Source organism: Lissotriton vulgaris, chromosome 1_1 (assembly GCF_964263255.1).
Source record: "Lissotriton vulgaris chromosome 1_1, aLisVul1.2, whole genome shotgun sequence".
NCBI classification, from domain to species: domain Eukaryota; kingdom Metazoa; phylum Chordata; class Amphibia; order Caudata; family Salamandridae; genus Lissotriton; species Lissotriton vulgaris.
The window spans coordinates 1,261,251,496-1,261,267,699 of record NC_141685.1 but is presented as its reverse complement, the minus strand read 5'-3'; the positions used below and the strand labels follow the sequence as shown (position 1 = coordinate 1,261,267,699).

The 16,204-nt window shown below is 45.3% G+C and overlaps 1 protein-coding gene across 2 annotated transcripts in view; it reads left to right on the top strand.

Moving 5' to 3' along the window:
- PPP1R1A (protein phosphatase 1 regulatory inhibitor subunit 1A) overlaps window positions 1-16,204 on the top strand; it is a 536,807-nt gene that overhangs the window by 484,468 nt on the left and 36,135 nt on the right. For both annotated transcript variants that reach the window (XM_086964611.1, XM_086964610.1), the window contains one exon: window positions 3,833-4,075. In XM_086964611.1, coding sequence (XP_086820737.1) covers window positions 3,833-4,075 — 243 coding nt within the window. The remainder of the gene's footprint in view (window positions 1-3,832; window positions 4,076-16,204) is intronic.

Sequence of the window (16,204 nt, the reverse complement as noted above, 5' to 3'; positions counted from 1 at the left end):
ACCTCCAGCTGCTGTAGTGCAAAGATGAGAGGAAAGATATAAAGGTTGAAAAGTAAGGGGGAGAGCGAGGATCCCTGGGGAACACCGCAAGTGACAGGGAGGGGAGTGGCCGTGAAGTCGCCTAACCGGACCGCCTGAGTGCGTTCCCTCAGAAAGGAGGAGAGCCAGATCAGAGCTGATCCCCCGATACCGGCCGCCTTGACACGGGTGAGTAGGATGGTGTGGTCCACCGTGTCAAAGGCGGCGGAAAGATCAAGGAGGACCAGTGCCTGGTGTTTATTTTCGTCCATACCCTTTCTGAGTTTGTCCAAGACTGAGACCACGACTGACTTGGTCGAATGCCTGGGATGAAACCCGGCTTGGCGGGAAGCCAGTCCCCCGTTTGCCTCAACATGGGCGCTGAGCACCGCGGTAACATGGCGTTCCATCACCTTGCCCAGGAAGGGAAGCAGGGAGATGGGGCGATAGTTAGCCGAGATAGAAGAGTCAGCGCCAGCTTTCTTCAGGATGGGCACTATGGTAGCTGCTTTAAGCGAATAGGGCACTACGCCCTGTGCCAGGGAACTGTTGAGGAAGGCAATGGGGGGGTCAGGGCAGCTGGAGTATATTTGCTGCCGGACTCGTGCTGGGCAGACGTCCGCGGGAGATCCCGACTTCACTTTAGGGAGTATCTCCAGAAAAGAGTCCTGCGTGAGGGGGGGGATAGAGGTGAGAAGGTGGGGGAGGGGAGGGGGGGCGGGATCGACGAAGGCAGAGGAGGGTGGAGGGATATTAAGCTTGATGGTTGCTATTTTATCTAAAAAATAGGTATTGAGCTGGTCGCAGAGGAGTTGGGAGGGAGGAATAATGGGCGAGGTTCGGTCTGAGAATGCCAGGTCATTCACTATCCCGAAGATTACCCTGGGTTTGTTTTCGGCGGAAGTAATTTTGGACGAAAAGTAGGTGGACTTAGCAGCCAGGATTGCTGTTTTATATTTGTCCAGTGCTGATGAGAAGTGGGTTTTTAATAGGGGATCGTAATTTTTCCTCCATTGCCTTTCTGCCTGTCGGGCGCTCAGTTTGAGAGCTTTTAGGTGGTCGTTGAACCATCTATTAGAGTCCTTTGGTCGGCGGATGGAGATGCGGCGTAGGGGCGCCACAGAGTCGCAGCCATCCGCCAGCCAGGTGTTAATGGCCTTGGCTTGAGAGGTAGATGTTAAGCCAGTAAGAGTAGGAGTAGAGTCGCGGAGCATGGAGGTCAAGGAGGGGTAATCCAATCTATTCCAGTTCCGTGCCCAGGTGTTTTTGGCATACGGAATTTTAGGCATCACGTTGCGGGGAATAGATAAGGAAATAAGGGCATGGTCAGACCAAGGGCACGGCGAGACAGTGGCCGAGGCCACGGGGAGGTTGAGGGACCAGACCTGGTCCAATGTGTGCCCATGGGAGTGAGTGGGGACGGATATGTGCGACACGAAATTAAGGGTTGATAGGCAATCTGTAAACTCTTTTGAGGCTGAGCACTCGTGTGGGTCAAAGGGCCAGTAATTGAGGTCCCCTAGCACCAAGACCGAGGCGTAGTTGACCGCCAAGTTGGCCAGTAGGTCTTGAAAGGCCGGCAAAAATGCCGGCGAGGGCTGGGGAGGCCTGTACATTAATAGGCAGGTGATAGGGGGGGGAAATGAAAGAGAGCGGGCTACCAGGAAGTCAGCAGGGGGAATGGGAGGTGAGGGAAGTGGTTGGAAGTTCAACTCCGACCGAGCGATCAGGGCAACCCCACCGCCTGCCTTGCCCGCCGGCCGGTCGGCTCGAAGGGCCACATAGGAGGAGGGTAGGGTGACCAGGAGAACGGGGAGGGAAGTGTCACAGTACCAAGTTTCGGTCAGGAGCAGTAGGTCCGGTTTCTCAGAATCGAGTAAGACGAACAGCTCATGGTGGTGCTTGACCGCTGACCTGGTATTGAGTAAAAAGACAGACAATGCCGGCGAACGGGGGGGGAGGTCAGGGGGAAGGGGGCAGGGTAGCGGGGGAGCGTGTAGCGGGGGATGGGGGGCTATGGGGGAAGTGGGGGCAAGGCCTAAAGAGGAAATCAGTCTGCGGGTGGGATCTGGAAGTAGCCATTTACCTTGAAGGGCAATAAGATCCTTAGAAGAGTAGGATGTAGGTTTGGCATGGAGTCGTGCCCCTAGCCCCGTCCGGCCGCGGACGGGCGCAGACGGGCTTGCCTTAGGCGCGCCTTTGGCGCGCAAAAGTCGCGCCCGCTGCGCTCGTCCGCTGCGCTTCCTACCAAGACACATACTTTATACCAGTGGGTGAGGAGGTTGGAGGGGGCGTGGCCAGCCGAGGGGGCGTGTCTCGCCTCGCCCTCGGGAATGGCGACTGAAGGGAAGAGGTCGTTGCAGCGAGAAGCACAGCATCATTACCACATCAGTACAGCACCGCCTCGGCATCGGTGCACAACCACCTCAGCGGCAACTCTGCACCAACACAGCCCCACTTCAACATTAGGGCAGCACCACCTGCACCAGTGCAGCATCACCCCAGCACCAGTGCAGCATCAGTCAGCACCACCTGAGCATCACTCAGCACCATCCCAGCATCAGCACAGCATCATCTAAGTGCAGCACCCACTCAGCACCACCTCAGCATCACTCAGTACCAGCACAACACCACTTTAGCACCACCTGAGCACCATCGCAGCATCAGCACAGCACCACCTCAGCACTAGCACAGCAACACTTCAGCACCATTCAGTGTCACTCAGCACCATTTCAGCAGCACCACTGCAGCACCAACAGAGCATAACAGCAGCACCTGAGCACAACACCAGCACAGCCCCACCTCCGCATCACTCAGCCCAGTGCAGTACCACCTCACTACCAGTGCAGCAGCACCACCTTACTACCAGGGCAGCAGCACCACCTCAGCTTCAGTGCACTAGCACCACTTCAGCATAAATGAAGCAGCACCGTCTCAGCATCAATGCATCACTCGGCGCCACCACAGCACCACTTCAGCACCAGTGCAGCATCTCCTCAGCATCGCTCAGCACTACCACATCACCACCTCTGCATCCACACGGCACCATTCCTGCATTGGCACAGCACAACCTCCACATTGGTGCACCTCCACCAGTGCAGCTCCAGCGGACGCCCACCACAGGATCAGGGCAGCACCACCTCAGTAGCAACTCAGCAGCAACATAGCACCACTTCAGCACTAGTGCAGCATCACCTCAGCACCAGTGCAGCATCACCTCCGCATCAGTATAGCATCACCTGAGAACACCAAAGCATCACTCAGCACCACCACCTCAGTCCCTGTGCAGCAGCACCGCAGCGCAGCAGCACCTCAGCACCCATTCAGCACCAGTGCAGCACCACCTCTGCACCAGCGCAGCATCAACTCAACATCACCTGAGAAACAGCACAGCACTACTCATTACCAGTACATCACCACCTCTGCACCAGTGCAGCCCCATATCCTCAGCATCATCAAGCATTGGCATAGCCAATAGGTCTCGCCTTTGGGAGCTTATAAGTGTTTAGCCATGCAACACTTGATGTTGTTGCACCAAGGATATTGTGCTGGAAACTAAACACTTATAAGGTCCCAAAGGTGAGACCTATTGGCTATGCCAATGCTTATTTTCTTTGTGTATAAAGTAGGTACTTGTCTATTTGTTGCCAGTTGTGCAAATTTGTGTAGCAAATTGTGGTGTGCTATTTTACACAGTAGGTATGTGACTTTAGCCCAATATAACTTTGCACATGCACCAAGTGACCAGCTGTGCATCACTGAGTTTCAGCCACTAAAGAGTATCCTCAGTATAATATTTTTTTGTCTCCACCAGAACTCCAGTTGCTAGCAGAGCATCATCTGTGTAGACAGCAGCAGGAGGCTGAAGGGGGTGGCAGCATTGACCGCCAGGACAGCCTTTCAGGGAAGCATACCCCAGGATGCTGCCACCAAGGTACCACGGAGTCAAGCCCAGCCCAAGGAGAGGCAAAGCCATGCAGTTGTCTTCGAAAAGATAGCCTGGAATTGGATTCCAGACTGGGTTCACAAGAGAGTGGACATTCGGATGCTTCGGAAGGTATGTTATCATTATCAGTTTCAAGATCGCACATGTTCAAAGAGGGGTAAAATTGCTTTATAAGAAATTGGAAGCAATAAAAAGTGCAGATTTTTTTTATTTTAGTTTGACTTTCCTACACCCTTGATAACTTAGAAAAACCTTCTTGCGCATATGATATCTGTCGCTATTTTAATGTATTCCACTTGGAACATGGACAATCTACTCTTAATACAGACATCAGTGCTGAGGTTTTTTGGTTATCAATTTCCACTTGGCTGTTTTTTAATCAAGACTTCTTGCCTATCTTCTCCGCCACAGGGATGGGGGATCATTTTCCTGAATTCTCCTTTGCTCATTTGGCCAATAGTGAGGAGTCCAGATAGACTGGTCACTACTAGGAGAAGTGACATTTGTGTTCAATGATTAGTGCATTTACTTGCTTTTTGATCAATGAAGATCAGCAACACCGTTGCAATTGTAGATACTACATTAAATTAGAAACATTACTGTGTATAAACATATGCAAAACATATGATTGATTAGTGAGTGAATGAACCCCTGTCTGCCCCATTCGTATGTATGTTTCTGTACTTTTGTTATTTGTTCTTTTTGTGTGTATATTCATGCTCTATGCATATGGCATAATTATTGAAGAGCTGCTTTGTCCCTCTGCCCATTGTGTTTCCAGATGCTCCATTGTGCCCGTTGCTCCCAACGAGGTGGGGGAGGGGGTAGACATTATTATTGCATCTTATTACTCTTTTAAAGAACTCTCTCCCACTGATTATCCTTTCTCAGAGTTATTGAGATGTTCTATCTCCTCCTCTCTCATGTTAGTCAGTGGGCTGGTTTGTTATCATCCTCTGGGTCCAGCCGAAGCTTTTTTTCCGTTGATTTCATTTTGCTTTGACCTGCTACCATTCTAACTTGTGTGTGGTAGGGGATTTTTCCATATTGAGTTAAACATTTCCCCTTCTAAAACATTGCTGACTTTATTGATGGTATGATGTCAGTGAAGCTATATCCGAAAGTGTCAGGGACCACATATATTGAAGGACATACTTAGGATTTGGTCTTTGGACCCACTGAGCTGGTTGAATGGATGGAAACTACTCAGCAGGTATGGACAGATCATTATCTTGTCAAATTTATTCTGACACCTCAATTGAGGTAGTCTCCGGGGTAATAAACTCCTAGGATATCTCAGTTGAAGCAGTATTGGAGTAAACTCACCATTCCCAAACTCTTTAGCCAGTTGGATGGGGGTGAGAGACCTTCTAGCCCCCATCTTTGGAAAATGGCTATAGGAAATATGTCTAATGGGTGAAAATAGCACTGGGTTTAGTTTTGCCTCTAAAAAAAAAGTTACGCTGAAGCACACATACCCTCCATCCCATGGTACATTATAGCCTTATCTGAGGATAAAACACAGTGTAAGAGACTTGAAAGTCTGCCATGTTGGTTATTCTATAAAGGCAATATTGGAACTAACGTGAGCGCTGTCTAACTATAAGAAATCGATTGCTCTGTAAAAACAGAATTTTACGGAAAACAAATTCTTGCCACGAAACCCACATCAATGAAATGTTTAAATTAGTGCTGTCATTTACTGCACCTAGCTGTGCGTCGTCCTCTATTAAGCATTCAAAAAGCTTGTATAGCAGCTTTCCTTGAATTTTGAGGACAAGATAAGGTCCATCTGTGTTTGCTCCTCAGAAAAGGTACATACATCTAATTTGGAAGAGGTGTCTATCGCCTCCTCAAGTGTCCGTTGTTTGGGGCACCGGTCATGTGTATTGATAGGGAGGAGGGGAATGGGACTCCTCATTTCGATCGTTTTGAAATGTTGCCCCTTGAATAATTTACCTCCATTAACGCTATGATCAAGTCAGATTCTTCCCTGGACTTCGTTCCTCCAAAATTTCAGAAGTAGGTGAGGGTGTCTCTCAAAGTTTGCAACAATTCCTTAAGTAATACATGGATATCATCAGAATGGGAATGGGCACCAATTGTCTCCCTTTTGAAAATGCAGAACGCAGATCAACCTGGCCTTGCAGGTTTTTGTCCCATCTCACTTCTCCCTTTTGGGGGAAAGGTTTTGGTAAAATATGTCAATTCGGTGCGTTCAGATTTTTGGAACAACGCCATATCCTTGAGCAGGTATAAACTGTGTTCTATCCGGCCCACAAAATTGAATCTGCCTTGTTAGCAGTTCTAGAAAATTTGAGGCTGTCAGCTGATAGGGATAGGACAGACCTGATAGCTTCAGTTCTTTTGGATATGTCTGCAGTCTTTGATACAGTTTCTCCTTGCCAGGCTCAGGGAGATTGGTATTGGTAGAACAGCCCTTCAAAGGATAATTTCCTATTTAGAGGATATACCCCAAGCTGTTTACCTTCCTCCTTTCATGTCCTATTTCAGAGCCTTGGCAAGGGTGGTCTCGCAGGGGTCTATCCTTAGCACCACCTATATATATCGCCATATTGTCTATGCTAATCAGGTCTTTTGGTGTGAACTACGCTGATGACACTCAATTTTTGCACTGGAAAAGGCAGGACCAGCTCTACCGGAAGTATTTCATCAGGATATGCCTGTGGTATATTCTAGGCTCTTTTCCGATGATCTGAAGTTTAATACCTAAAAGAAAGAGGTTTTGTGGGCGGCTTCATTTAGGTTGGGTGGCCTTTTACCTTTACATTCTAGCACCTACTGGAACCTATTCCCTTCCCATCTCCCTACTCAGTCTGTACAAAATCTTGGTTTCCATTTTGATGCATACTTTGTGTTGATGAAGCAGACAAAACATTTGACTTCATCGTGTTTCTTCCTCATGAGGGTTCTCAGGAAAATAGCGCAACTGCTGCTGTCAGCGGTTCAACAGCTAGTGGTTCAGGCAACTATTCTTAGCCATTGTGACTACTGTAATTCTCTTTTTTTGGGTGCCCCTCAGGCTGTGTTGAATAAATTAAAGTGTATTCAAAACATGGTGGCCAAACTAGGTCTTGGCATGCATTGGCATGCTTTATCTTCTCTTGCACTGTGTACACTAATCTGGTTTCGAATGGCTAAAAGTATTATCTTTAAATCTTTCTGTATTGTACAACATGCTAATCATAACGCTGGTCCATTTTATCTGAGGAAAAGGTTTAAGATGTATATTCCAAATAGTTCCCTTTGCTCTATGAATGCTTTCTTTTTACAATTGCCAAATTTGTGCATGCGTGCAAAGGATAAAAGGCTTTTTCAGTGATGGTGGTGAGGTGTTGAACTCGGTCCATTACTCTGCTGAAAACCATTAATTTGGGGCATGTGTGTCTGTACAGAAACACGCTGTGCATACCTCCGGCATCTAGTTTTGGGCTCGGATGTGAACAACTTGTTTTTCTTTGTCTTTTTGTATCATGGGATCTAGTGACTCCACCCACTACTGGTAATGCGCATTGGCTCCATTGTTAGATTAGTTTTTTTCCACCTTCTGGTTCAGACACGGAGCCCCGTAAGGTGGTGAACTGAAGAGGGTTTGTTCCGAGAATCACACACCGAGGGCGGGAGCCGCCGTCACCTGACGGTCTCTGCTGCCTCTAATGCTTCTGAGGGCATCGCAGGGGTGGGGGGACCCCCCACTAGAGAGGAACCTTACTCAGAACATAACCTAGCATCACAGAAGTCAGGCAGCCCCAGAGGACTCCGGGACACACGACCCTTCACCACAAGAGCCCCTTCCTCAGAAGGAACAAAGAATGTAATCAAACATAAGGACACCTTGGGGGCCCAGGTGGGTGGATTCTGCAGTGAGGCCCAACCTGAGCAGAGAGCACAGAAGTGACTACGGTGTTGGGGCAGAGACCGCTGACCGGGTGATGCGGCCCAAAGGGGCCGGTAACGTGCAGTAGTGCCCCCCTGTGCTCACGGGACACATGCAGCAGGAGGCGGTGAGTATGGAGCGCTGGTTGGAGGATTGCCAAGGCTCAGTGAGGAGCAGGCCCTAGGGATTGCGGTGGTATATGGGCCCTTGTTATATGTGGCGTGGCTTGATGTGATGAAGAAGATGGCGGCGTTTCTTCAAGCTGCGTTGAGCCTCCATCATGTCGACTGGCCCAGATGACTCCTGAAGCCCCATAAAACATTTCTCATGCGGCGCAACATACTCTGATCATAAAGCAACAGCTCTGGGGACCTTATCTCAGCGAGGTGTTCTCCCTGGAACGATCTTGCCCACAACCAGTAGCACTCAAGATGGTGGCTTTAGGGGCCTGGTCCGGGCTGGCTTCGAGGAGCGGGCCTTGCACTGTGGTGAGTCAGGGCGGGGGAGTCCAGGGGTCCGGCATGGACAGAGCAGATCCCATCACTCATCACCCCCTCCCCTACCTCTTGCCTCCTTCCTTCCTTTCCTTTCTCCCCTGAATATCTCTCCCTTTACCTGCTTTTTTCCCTATGCCCGAGCCATGCATTATATGTATATGTATATATATATATATATATATATATATATATATATATATATATATATATATATATATATATATATATATATATATGTATATATATATATATATATATATATATATATATATATATATATATATATATATATATATCCAAACAGCTTGGCGAAGTTCATGCCTGCGCCTCTTAGTTTGTGGCGGGCTTCGAGGGGTTTCGCCTCGCCCCGTTAAATCCAAAAAGTTTACCGTCTTTGCTTGTTGACAGAGAGTCGAGGCCCAGATTAGCTTAGTTCAAGTGCTTTTATTCGGCAACACTAACACCCAACGCGTTTCGCAGCCTCCGCCGCTTTCTCACGAGTGAATAGTTGTGTTCATTCAATAAAGTTATATACAATAACAAAAAGGCTTAATCATGTGACTCTTTCAGTGAAAGTGAAAACATACTCTCTCAATAATACATTTAATTTCATATTTGCGTACTTGGTCACGAAATACCTATATTTACTAAACATACTCGTAAAACATTTCTAGGTATTTGCAATATATTTCGGGAAAAAACGTGTTCGTTTGGGCTTCACGAACTACGACTCCCATAATTCAATGTCTCTAGGGTCGACTCGCGCTACAGTGCAAATACAGTTTCTGAATTGCCTCATTCAGAAGCTTTCATATTTATACAGTTCGCTTCATGCGGTACTTTCATAGTAACATCCTGCACATTTGACGCGATCATTGACACAGTGCTAAATTAAGTCATTCAGCGAGTTTCTAATCACGACTGTTGCAGACATTAAATCTCACTGATAAATCACCTCAGTGGATTATTCTCAACGGTTCAAGAACTCGCATGCTTATGATAATATGTCATGTTAGTGTCCTCTTGCATATAGCCCCAGTGGGCATAATCTATTGAATCAATCCAATGCAATCCTGCTATACTGCTTAATTCATATCCGCTTGAATCATTCTGTGTCTTGCTTGTGACTATCATTCCATTCACGCATTGAGCAGTGAACAACCGTGACCTGCAAAATGAGAGAGCATATCCGTTAAAATCATAGCCTCAGTTATCATAAGTTCAATAAAACAGTCATACTTCCTAGAATTCTAAGAGGACATCAAGTTTGTATTATACATCAGTTTCAACTAGACGCTTTATTTTCCAAGGTGAGATCCCAGTCCCTCATCAATATTATGCCCTAATGGAGACAATGTTTGGAATCCGATTATAAATCAGGATTCTAGTCTACGTAATTCCTTGACTCTGTCTCCCCCTCTCTCTCTTTTAGGAACACAGTCCAACACCACAAAAGATAATAAGTTCGTGTTTTGGTTGTGTTCGCTAAAAAAGTGACGGGCAATTGGGTATTGTTGGTCGTGGTGGTTAATGGCCCTCAGATGTTCCAGTACTCTTTTTTTTGCTTTGTGTACTGTGCTCCCTATGTAAAATAATTCACAGGGGCATTTGAGGGCATACACTGCGTATTCAGTCTCGCACGATAGGTGTTTCTGAATTTTGAATGGTTTGGTCTTCGTAGATAACTTGACTGTTTTGCAATTTTTACTGTTTTTACAGGCCTTACATTTGCCACAAATATAAAACCCCTGAACTGGGTTCGTTTTTTTGGGCACTGATTTGGGTAGGTTTGCTGGGCTCACTAGATCTCTGATAGATTTTCCTTTTCTAAAGGTGATTTGTTACTATATGTGGTATATGTGTTGTTGGAAGTACACAATGGCAAAATTGAGACCACATTACACCGCAAAGCCACGGCTGGCAACAGCATGTTGCATGCTTGGAGCTGTCACCCTAAAAGCCTGATAGAAAGCATCCCGTATGGAGAGTTACTGCGTGCTAAACGCAATTGCAGCACGGATGTGGGATATGAAAAGGAGTGCAAAATAATGACCCAAAGATTCAAAGAAAGAGGATACAATGACCAGAATATATCAACAGCCTGCTCCAAAGTAAAACTAAGAGCTAGAAATGATTTATTGACAGGCGAGTCAGCAGTGGGAAGTACACTCAGCAATGAGACAGTCAGATTTGTGACCACATATAGTAACAAGTCCCATGAGGTTAGGAAATGCCTTGAAAAACATTGGAGCATTTTACAAACTGACCTTGATATTGGGAAGTCATTAAATGATTATCCACAAATCACCTTTAGAAAAGGAAAATCTATCAGAGATCTAGTGAGCCCAGCAAACCTGCCCAAATCAGTGCCCAAAAAAACGAACCCAGTTCAGGGGTTTTATATTTGTGGCAAATGTAAGGCCTGTAAAAACAGTAAAAATTGCAAAACAGTCAAGTTATCTACGAAGACCAAACCATTCAAAATTCAGAAACACCTATCGTGCAAGACTGAATACGCAGTGTATGCCCTCAAATGCCCCTGTGAATTATTTTACATAGGGAGCACAGTACACAAAGCGAAAAAAAGAGTACTGGAACATCTGAGGGCCATTAACCACCACGACCAACAATACCCAATTGCCCGTCACTTTTTTAGCGAACACAACCAAAACACGAACTTATTATCTTTTGTGGTGTTGGACTGTGTTCCTAAAAGAGAGAGAGGGGGAGACAGAGTCAAGGAATTACGTAGACTAGAATCCAGATTTATAATCGGATTCCAAACATTGTCTCCATTAGGGCATAATATTGATGAGGGACTGGCATCTCACCTTGGAAAATAAAGCGTCTAGTTGAAACTGATGTATAATACAAACTTGATGTCCTCTTAGAATTCTAGGAAGTATGACTGTTTTATTGAACTTATGACAACTGAGGCTATGATTTTAACGGATATGCTCTCTCATTTTGCAGGTCACGGTTGTTCACTGCTGAATGCGTGAATGGAATGATAGTCACAAGCAAGACACAGAATGATTCAAGCGGATATGAATTAAGCAGTATAGCAGGATTGCATTGGATTGATTCAATAGATTATGCCCACTGGGGCTATATGCAAGAGGACACTAACATGACATATTATCATAAGCATGCGAGTTCTTGAACCGTTGAGAATAATCCACTGAGGCGATTTATCAGTGAGACTTAATGTCTGCAACAGTCGTGATTAGAAACTCGCTGAATGACTTAATTTAGCACTGTGTCAATGATCGCGTCAAATGTGCAGGATGTTACTATGAAAGTACCGCATGAAGCGAACTGTATAAATATGAAAGCTTCTGAATGAGGCAATTCAGAAACTGTATTTGCACTGTAGCGCGAGTCGACCCTAGAGACATTGAATTATGGGAGTCGTAGTTCGTGAAGCCCAAACGAACACGGTTTTTCCCGAAATATATTGCAAATACCTAGAAATGTTTTACGAGTATGTTTAGTAAATATAGGTATTTCGTGACCAAGTACGCAAATATGAAATGAAATGTATTATTGAGAGAGTATGTTTTCACTTTCACTGAATGAGTCACATGATTAAGCCTTTTTGTTATTGTATATAACTTTATTGAATGAACACAACTATTCACTCGTGAGAAAGCGGCGGAGGCTGCGAAACGCGTTGGGTGTTAGTGTTGCCGAATAAAAGCACTTGAACTAAGCTAATCTGGGCCTCGACTCTCTGTCAACAAGCAAAGACGGTAAACTTTTTGGATATATATATATATAAATATATATATATATATATATATATATATATATATATATATATATATATATATATATATATATATATATATATGTAATATATTATTGTCCAAGCCTAATCACTGTTAAAATGTAGTCCTTAGTGAACTTACTATTTGTATATATATAGAACTATAACCACTAGTATATGTAGTGGACCTTTGTACTTACTACCATTCCTATGTGATTTTAGAGTTTTTCCGTTTGTATTTCTTCCTTGAGCGACTTTACAAATTGTACATTTGCAATTTTTTCCTGTTTATATCTTCTCCTTGAGTGACTTTATAACTTGTACGTTTGCAATTTTTTCCTGTTTATATCTTCTCCTTGGGTGACTTTACAACTTGTACATTTGCAATTTTTTCCTGTTTATATCTTCTCCTTGAGTGACTTTACAACTTGTACATTTGCAATTTTTTCTTGATTATATCTTCTCGTTGAGTGACTTTACAACTTGTACATTTGAATTTTTTTCTGTTTGTATCTCGTATCTAACTCATGTAATCCAAAGTCCTTATGTAACGCAACTGTGTCTTTTCTAAAGCGCTCTGACACCGTCGGGTATTGTTCGCGCTATATAAAATCGCATTAAATAAAAAAAAATGTGTGACTTTCACTACAATTCATGTGATGTTCAGAGGATTTTTGGTGCAGTGTAAGGTAATCTGTTTAGAGGCACCTACTGTTGATCCCTGCAGTCAGTGCTGGCGGAAAGAGACATTTTAATCCCACACAAAAAGGGGCTCCCTTGTGTGCTAGCACCCACACTTATAATGTCTGATTTGACAGGGAGTGATCCTGTTAAGAAAATAGGAGGCGGGATCCATATACGAAAGAGGAGGACCCCAAATACCATAGTTTTTTTGAGAGGTAAAAGGAGTAAAAGGGTAGCAGCACAGACGTTTAAGCATTTGGGACATCACCAACTCAATTGGACTAATATCACGGTACAACCAGGCACATATGGATCAGATGGTGGACCTCGTTCACCATTTCCCAGAGCAGTACCACAAGAAAGGACAAGAATTGGTGGCGGAAGGTAAAATTATCTCCAATACAAAAATCCGTTGTGCACTGGCACAGCCACTTGTGACATTAGCACCATTGTCCTATTGTGTCGCCAAGCCTGGCTGCGCGTGCCTGGTTTTAAATAAGAGGTCCAGCAGCACCTTTTAAATTTACCCTTCTATAAGCAGTAGCTTTCCAGCTCTCAGGTGGATGAGATGCTATAACAAATAAAGGAAGACACTGACATGGCCAAAGCAATGGGTGCCCTACAGATTTGAGTTTGTGGTGAGTGGAAAACATTACCAGTTCAAAGTACTTCCATTTGGGGTTACCACTACCCCAAACGTTTTTTTCAAATGTCTGGCCATAGTAGAAGCTCAACTGAGGAGGAGGGCATCCACATGTTTCCTTACCTGGACGACTGGCTGATCAAGAGTGCCACACACCAACGATGCGTTGCGCATACCAAGACCACCAGCCAAACCTTGCATGGTCTAGGTTTCACAATCAGTCTGACCAAATCCCATCTCCAACTCCTTCAAGTACAGCCTTTGCTCAGGCCATCCTAGACTCTAGGGTGGGGAAGGCATTCCCTAGTCCAGCATGAGTGCATGCCTTCCAAGAAGTGCTGCTATTTTGCAGCAGACGGTCAAGTATCAGTTAGAACTGTGATGAGATTGCGGACATGATTGAATCTTCCATAGCCAGATTGCTCAATCATCTTTTACAGGAGTTCTTAGCAGCACAGTGGTCTCAAGCACAGGGTCATCTGGAGGATCTAGTGTTGGTTTGGGGCCACACACATAGCTCCCTATAGTGGGGAAACACAAACAACCTGTTAAAAGAGCGGTCCTTCCTCAATCCAGATTACGGGTTTACCCAATGCACTTCAGCAACAGTAACACCTATATTATGTCAGCAAATATATACAAAGTACAGTGCAACAAAACAACAGAAGTCAATCAGAAGCTCCAGAGGGAGAGTAGTCCGTAGGAGTCCTTTATTATGTCAAACAGCCAGCCGACACGTGTTTCATCGCTATTGCGAATCCTCAGGGCTATAATGGCTGTATCTAAACCAAAAGGTCGCGATCTGCTGGTGATACTTCCGACCCAGCTGGGCCCGTGACCGTCGGTTTAGAGAAGAGGCAGAGTCAAAGGATTGGTTCCAAAACAATGTAAAGCAATAGTGTGCGTGGAGTCCCGAAAATAGTGATCGAAGCGTCCAGTGTAATTTTGTGGACTTGGACTGCAGAGTTGGAATCCAAGAATTCTAGGCGGGTTGAGTGGTTGTAACCCACCACGATGAGAAGTCGGGTATGACTCCCAAACAATTCGAATGACGACAGAGACTCCGTGTAGTAGAGACCGGGTCGCTGAGTGTGTTCTCGCCGGGACGTGTTCCCAGTTGCTCATCTGACCAAAAAGCCCTTTCGAATCCTTCCTTCCTCAATCCAGTTCGACAAGAGCCAATCACCACAGATGCCTCACCCTTAGGTTGGCGGGTACATCTTTATCATTTCACCATTCAGGGGAGTAAGACACCTGTCCCGCAATCCCTCCACATCAACCACCTGGAGCTTCTGAATGTACAGCTTGTTCTCTAGGAATTTTAATGTTCTAATACATGAGAAAACAGTCCTGATGCTCACAGACAGCACGACTATCGTGGTTACTTATAAAAACAAGAGGGCACATACTCAAAACAGCTTTCCATTGTGGCTCAGAACATCTGGTAGTGGTTAATACAGCACAGAGTACACTTGGTCATTGAACACATTTTTGGGGTGGACAATGATCTGGCAGACATGCTCAGCAGGACACATCAACAAGTCCACGAGTGGGAGGTCCACCTGCAGATCTTACTGGGGGTGCTGGGGGTTTCCGCAAATAAACCTGTTCATCACCACAGAAAATGCTAATTGTCCGAACTTTGCTGCTAGACTACCGCACCATCAGTCTATGGGCAATGCACTTTGGAATTCAATGCTTTGTTAGGAAATGTTAAAACAGCTCTAACAGATGCTGTGGACCAAATTGTGCCTCCAAAAAAGATGTCCACCACAATCATACGAGTTTCTGCTCCTTTGTATACAACAGAACTAAAAACTGAAAAATCGGCTAGTAGAACTAAAAATCAACAAAACCTGCCCTGTCCAGATATCACTTTAATATTAGATCTGCACGCAATCACTTTATTACTAACCAAATTGAACAGGCTGGCAATGCACCTAATGTGCTTTTTTTAAGATTATTCAAGAGTTCATAAACCCTCAGGCATGCGCGCAGCGCAGCCCTCCTTAGTGTCACAGGAACTGTGTGACTCCCTTTGCCATTTTTTTTCAAGGGAAAATCTCCCAGATTTCTTTAAACTTTAACACCCTGCCTACCATAGAACCTTGTGTTAACAGTAATATGACAAATATGGGAGGAGCTGGGACACCCTCACTAATCCGGTTTGAACCATTCTCTTTGAAGGAGGTCCATAGGTCCCTAGGTTAGACAAATTCAGGCTCCCCCCTGATACCTGCCTGTCCAAAGTCATGGCTTCACTATCTAAACATCTTGCTACGGCTCCTCAAGCTGTATTCAATTGTTTAGTTGAAATGGGCACAATTTCCTCTGAATGAAAAGCTGTACATTTCATACTTATCCTAAAGAAAGCTAACCTGAATCCTATCATTTCATTGAATTACCGTCCGATATCTCTGTTTCCCCTTTTGGGTAAACTGCTAGAAGGCCCAAATAACAACCAACTCGCATCCTATTTGCCAACACTTTTCTGCTTCTCACAATCCTACCATTTGTGGTACGGAGGCTGAGGCAGACATCCCCCACTCTCATCCTAGTAGCTTGAGTCTGGGTGCACCAGGCATGGTACACCACACTGCTCAAACTCTCGCTAGTTCCCCATGAGTAGTTGCCCAACAGGCCTGACCCTCTCACACATGATCATGGCACTATCTGACATCCCACTGTCAGCAACTCAACCTAGCGATTTGGCTCCTGAGGTCATAGACTTTGGTTACCTTGACCTCCT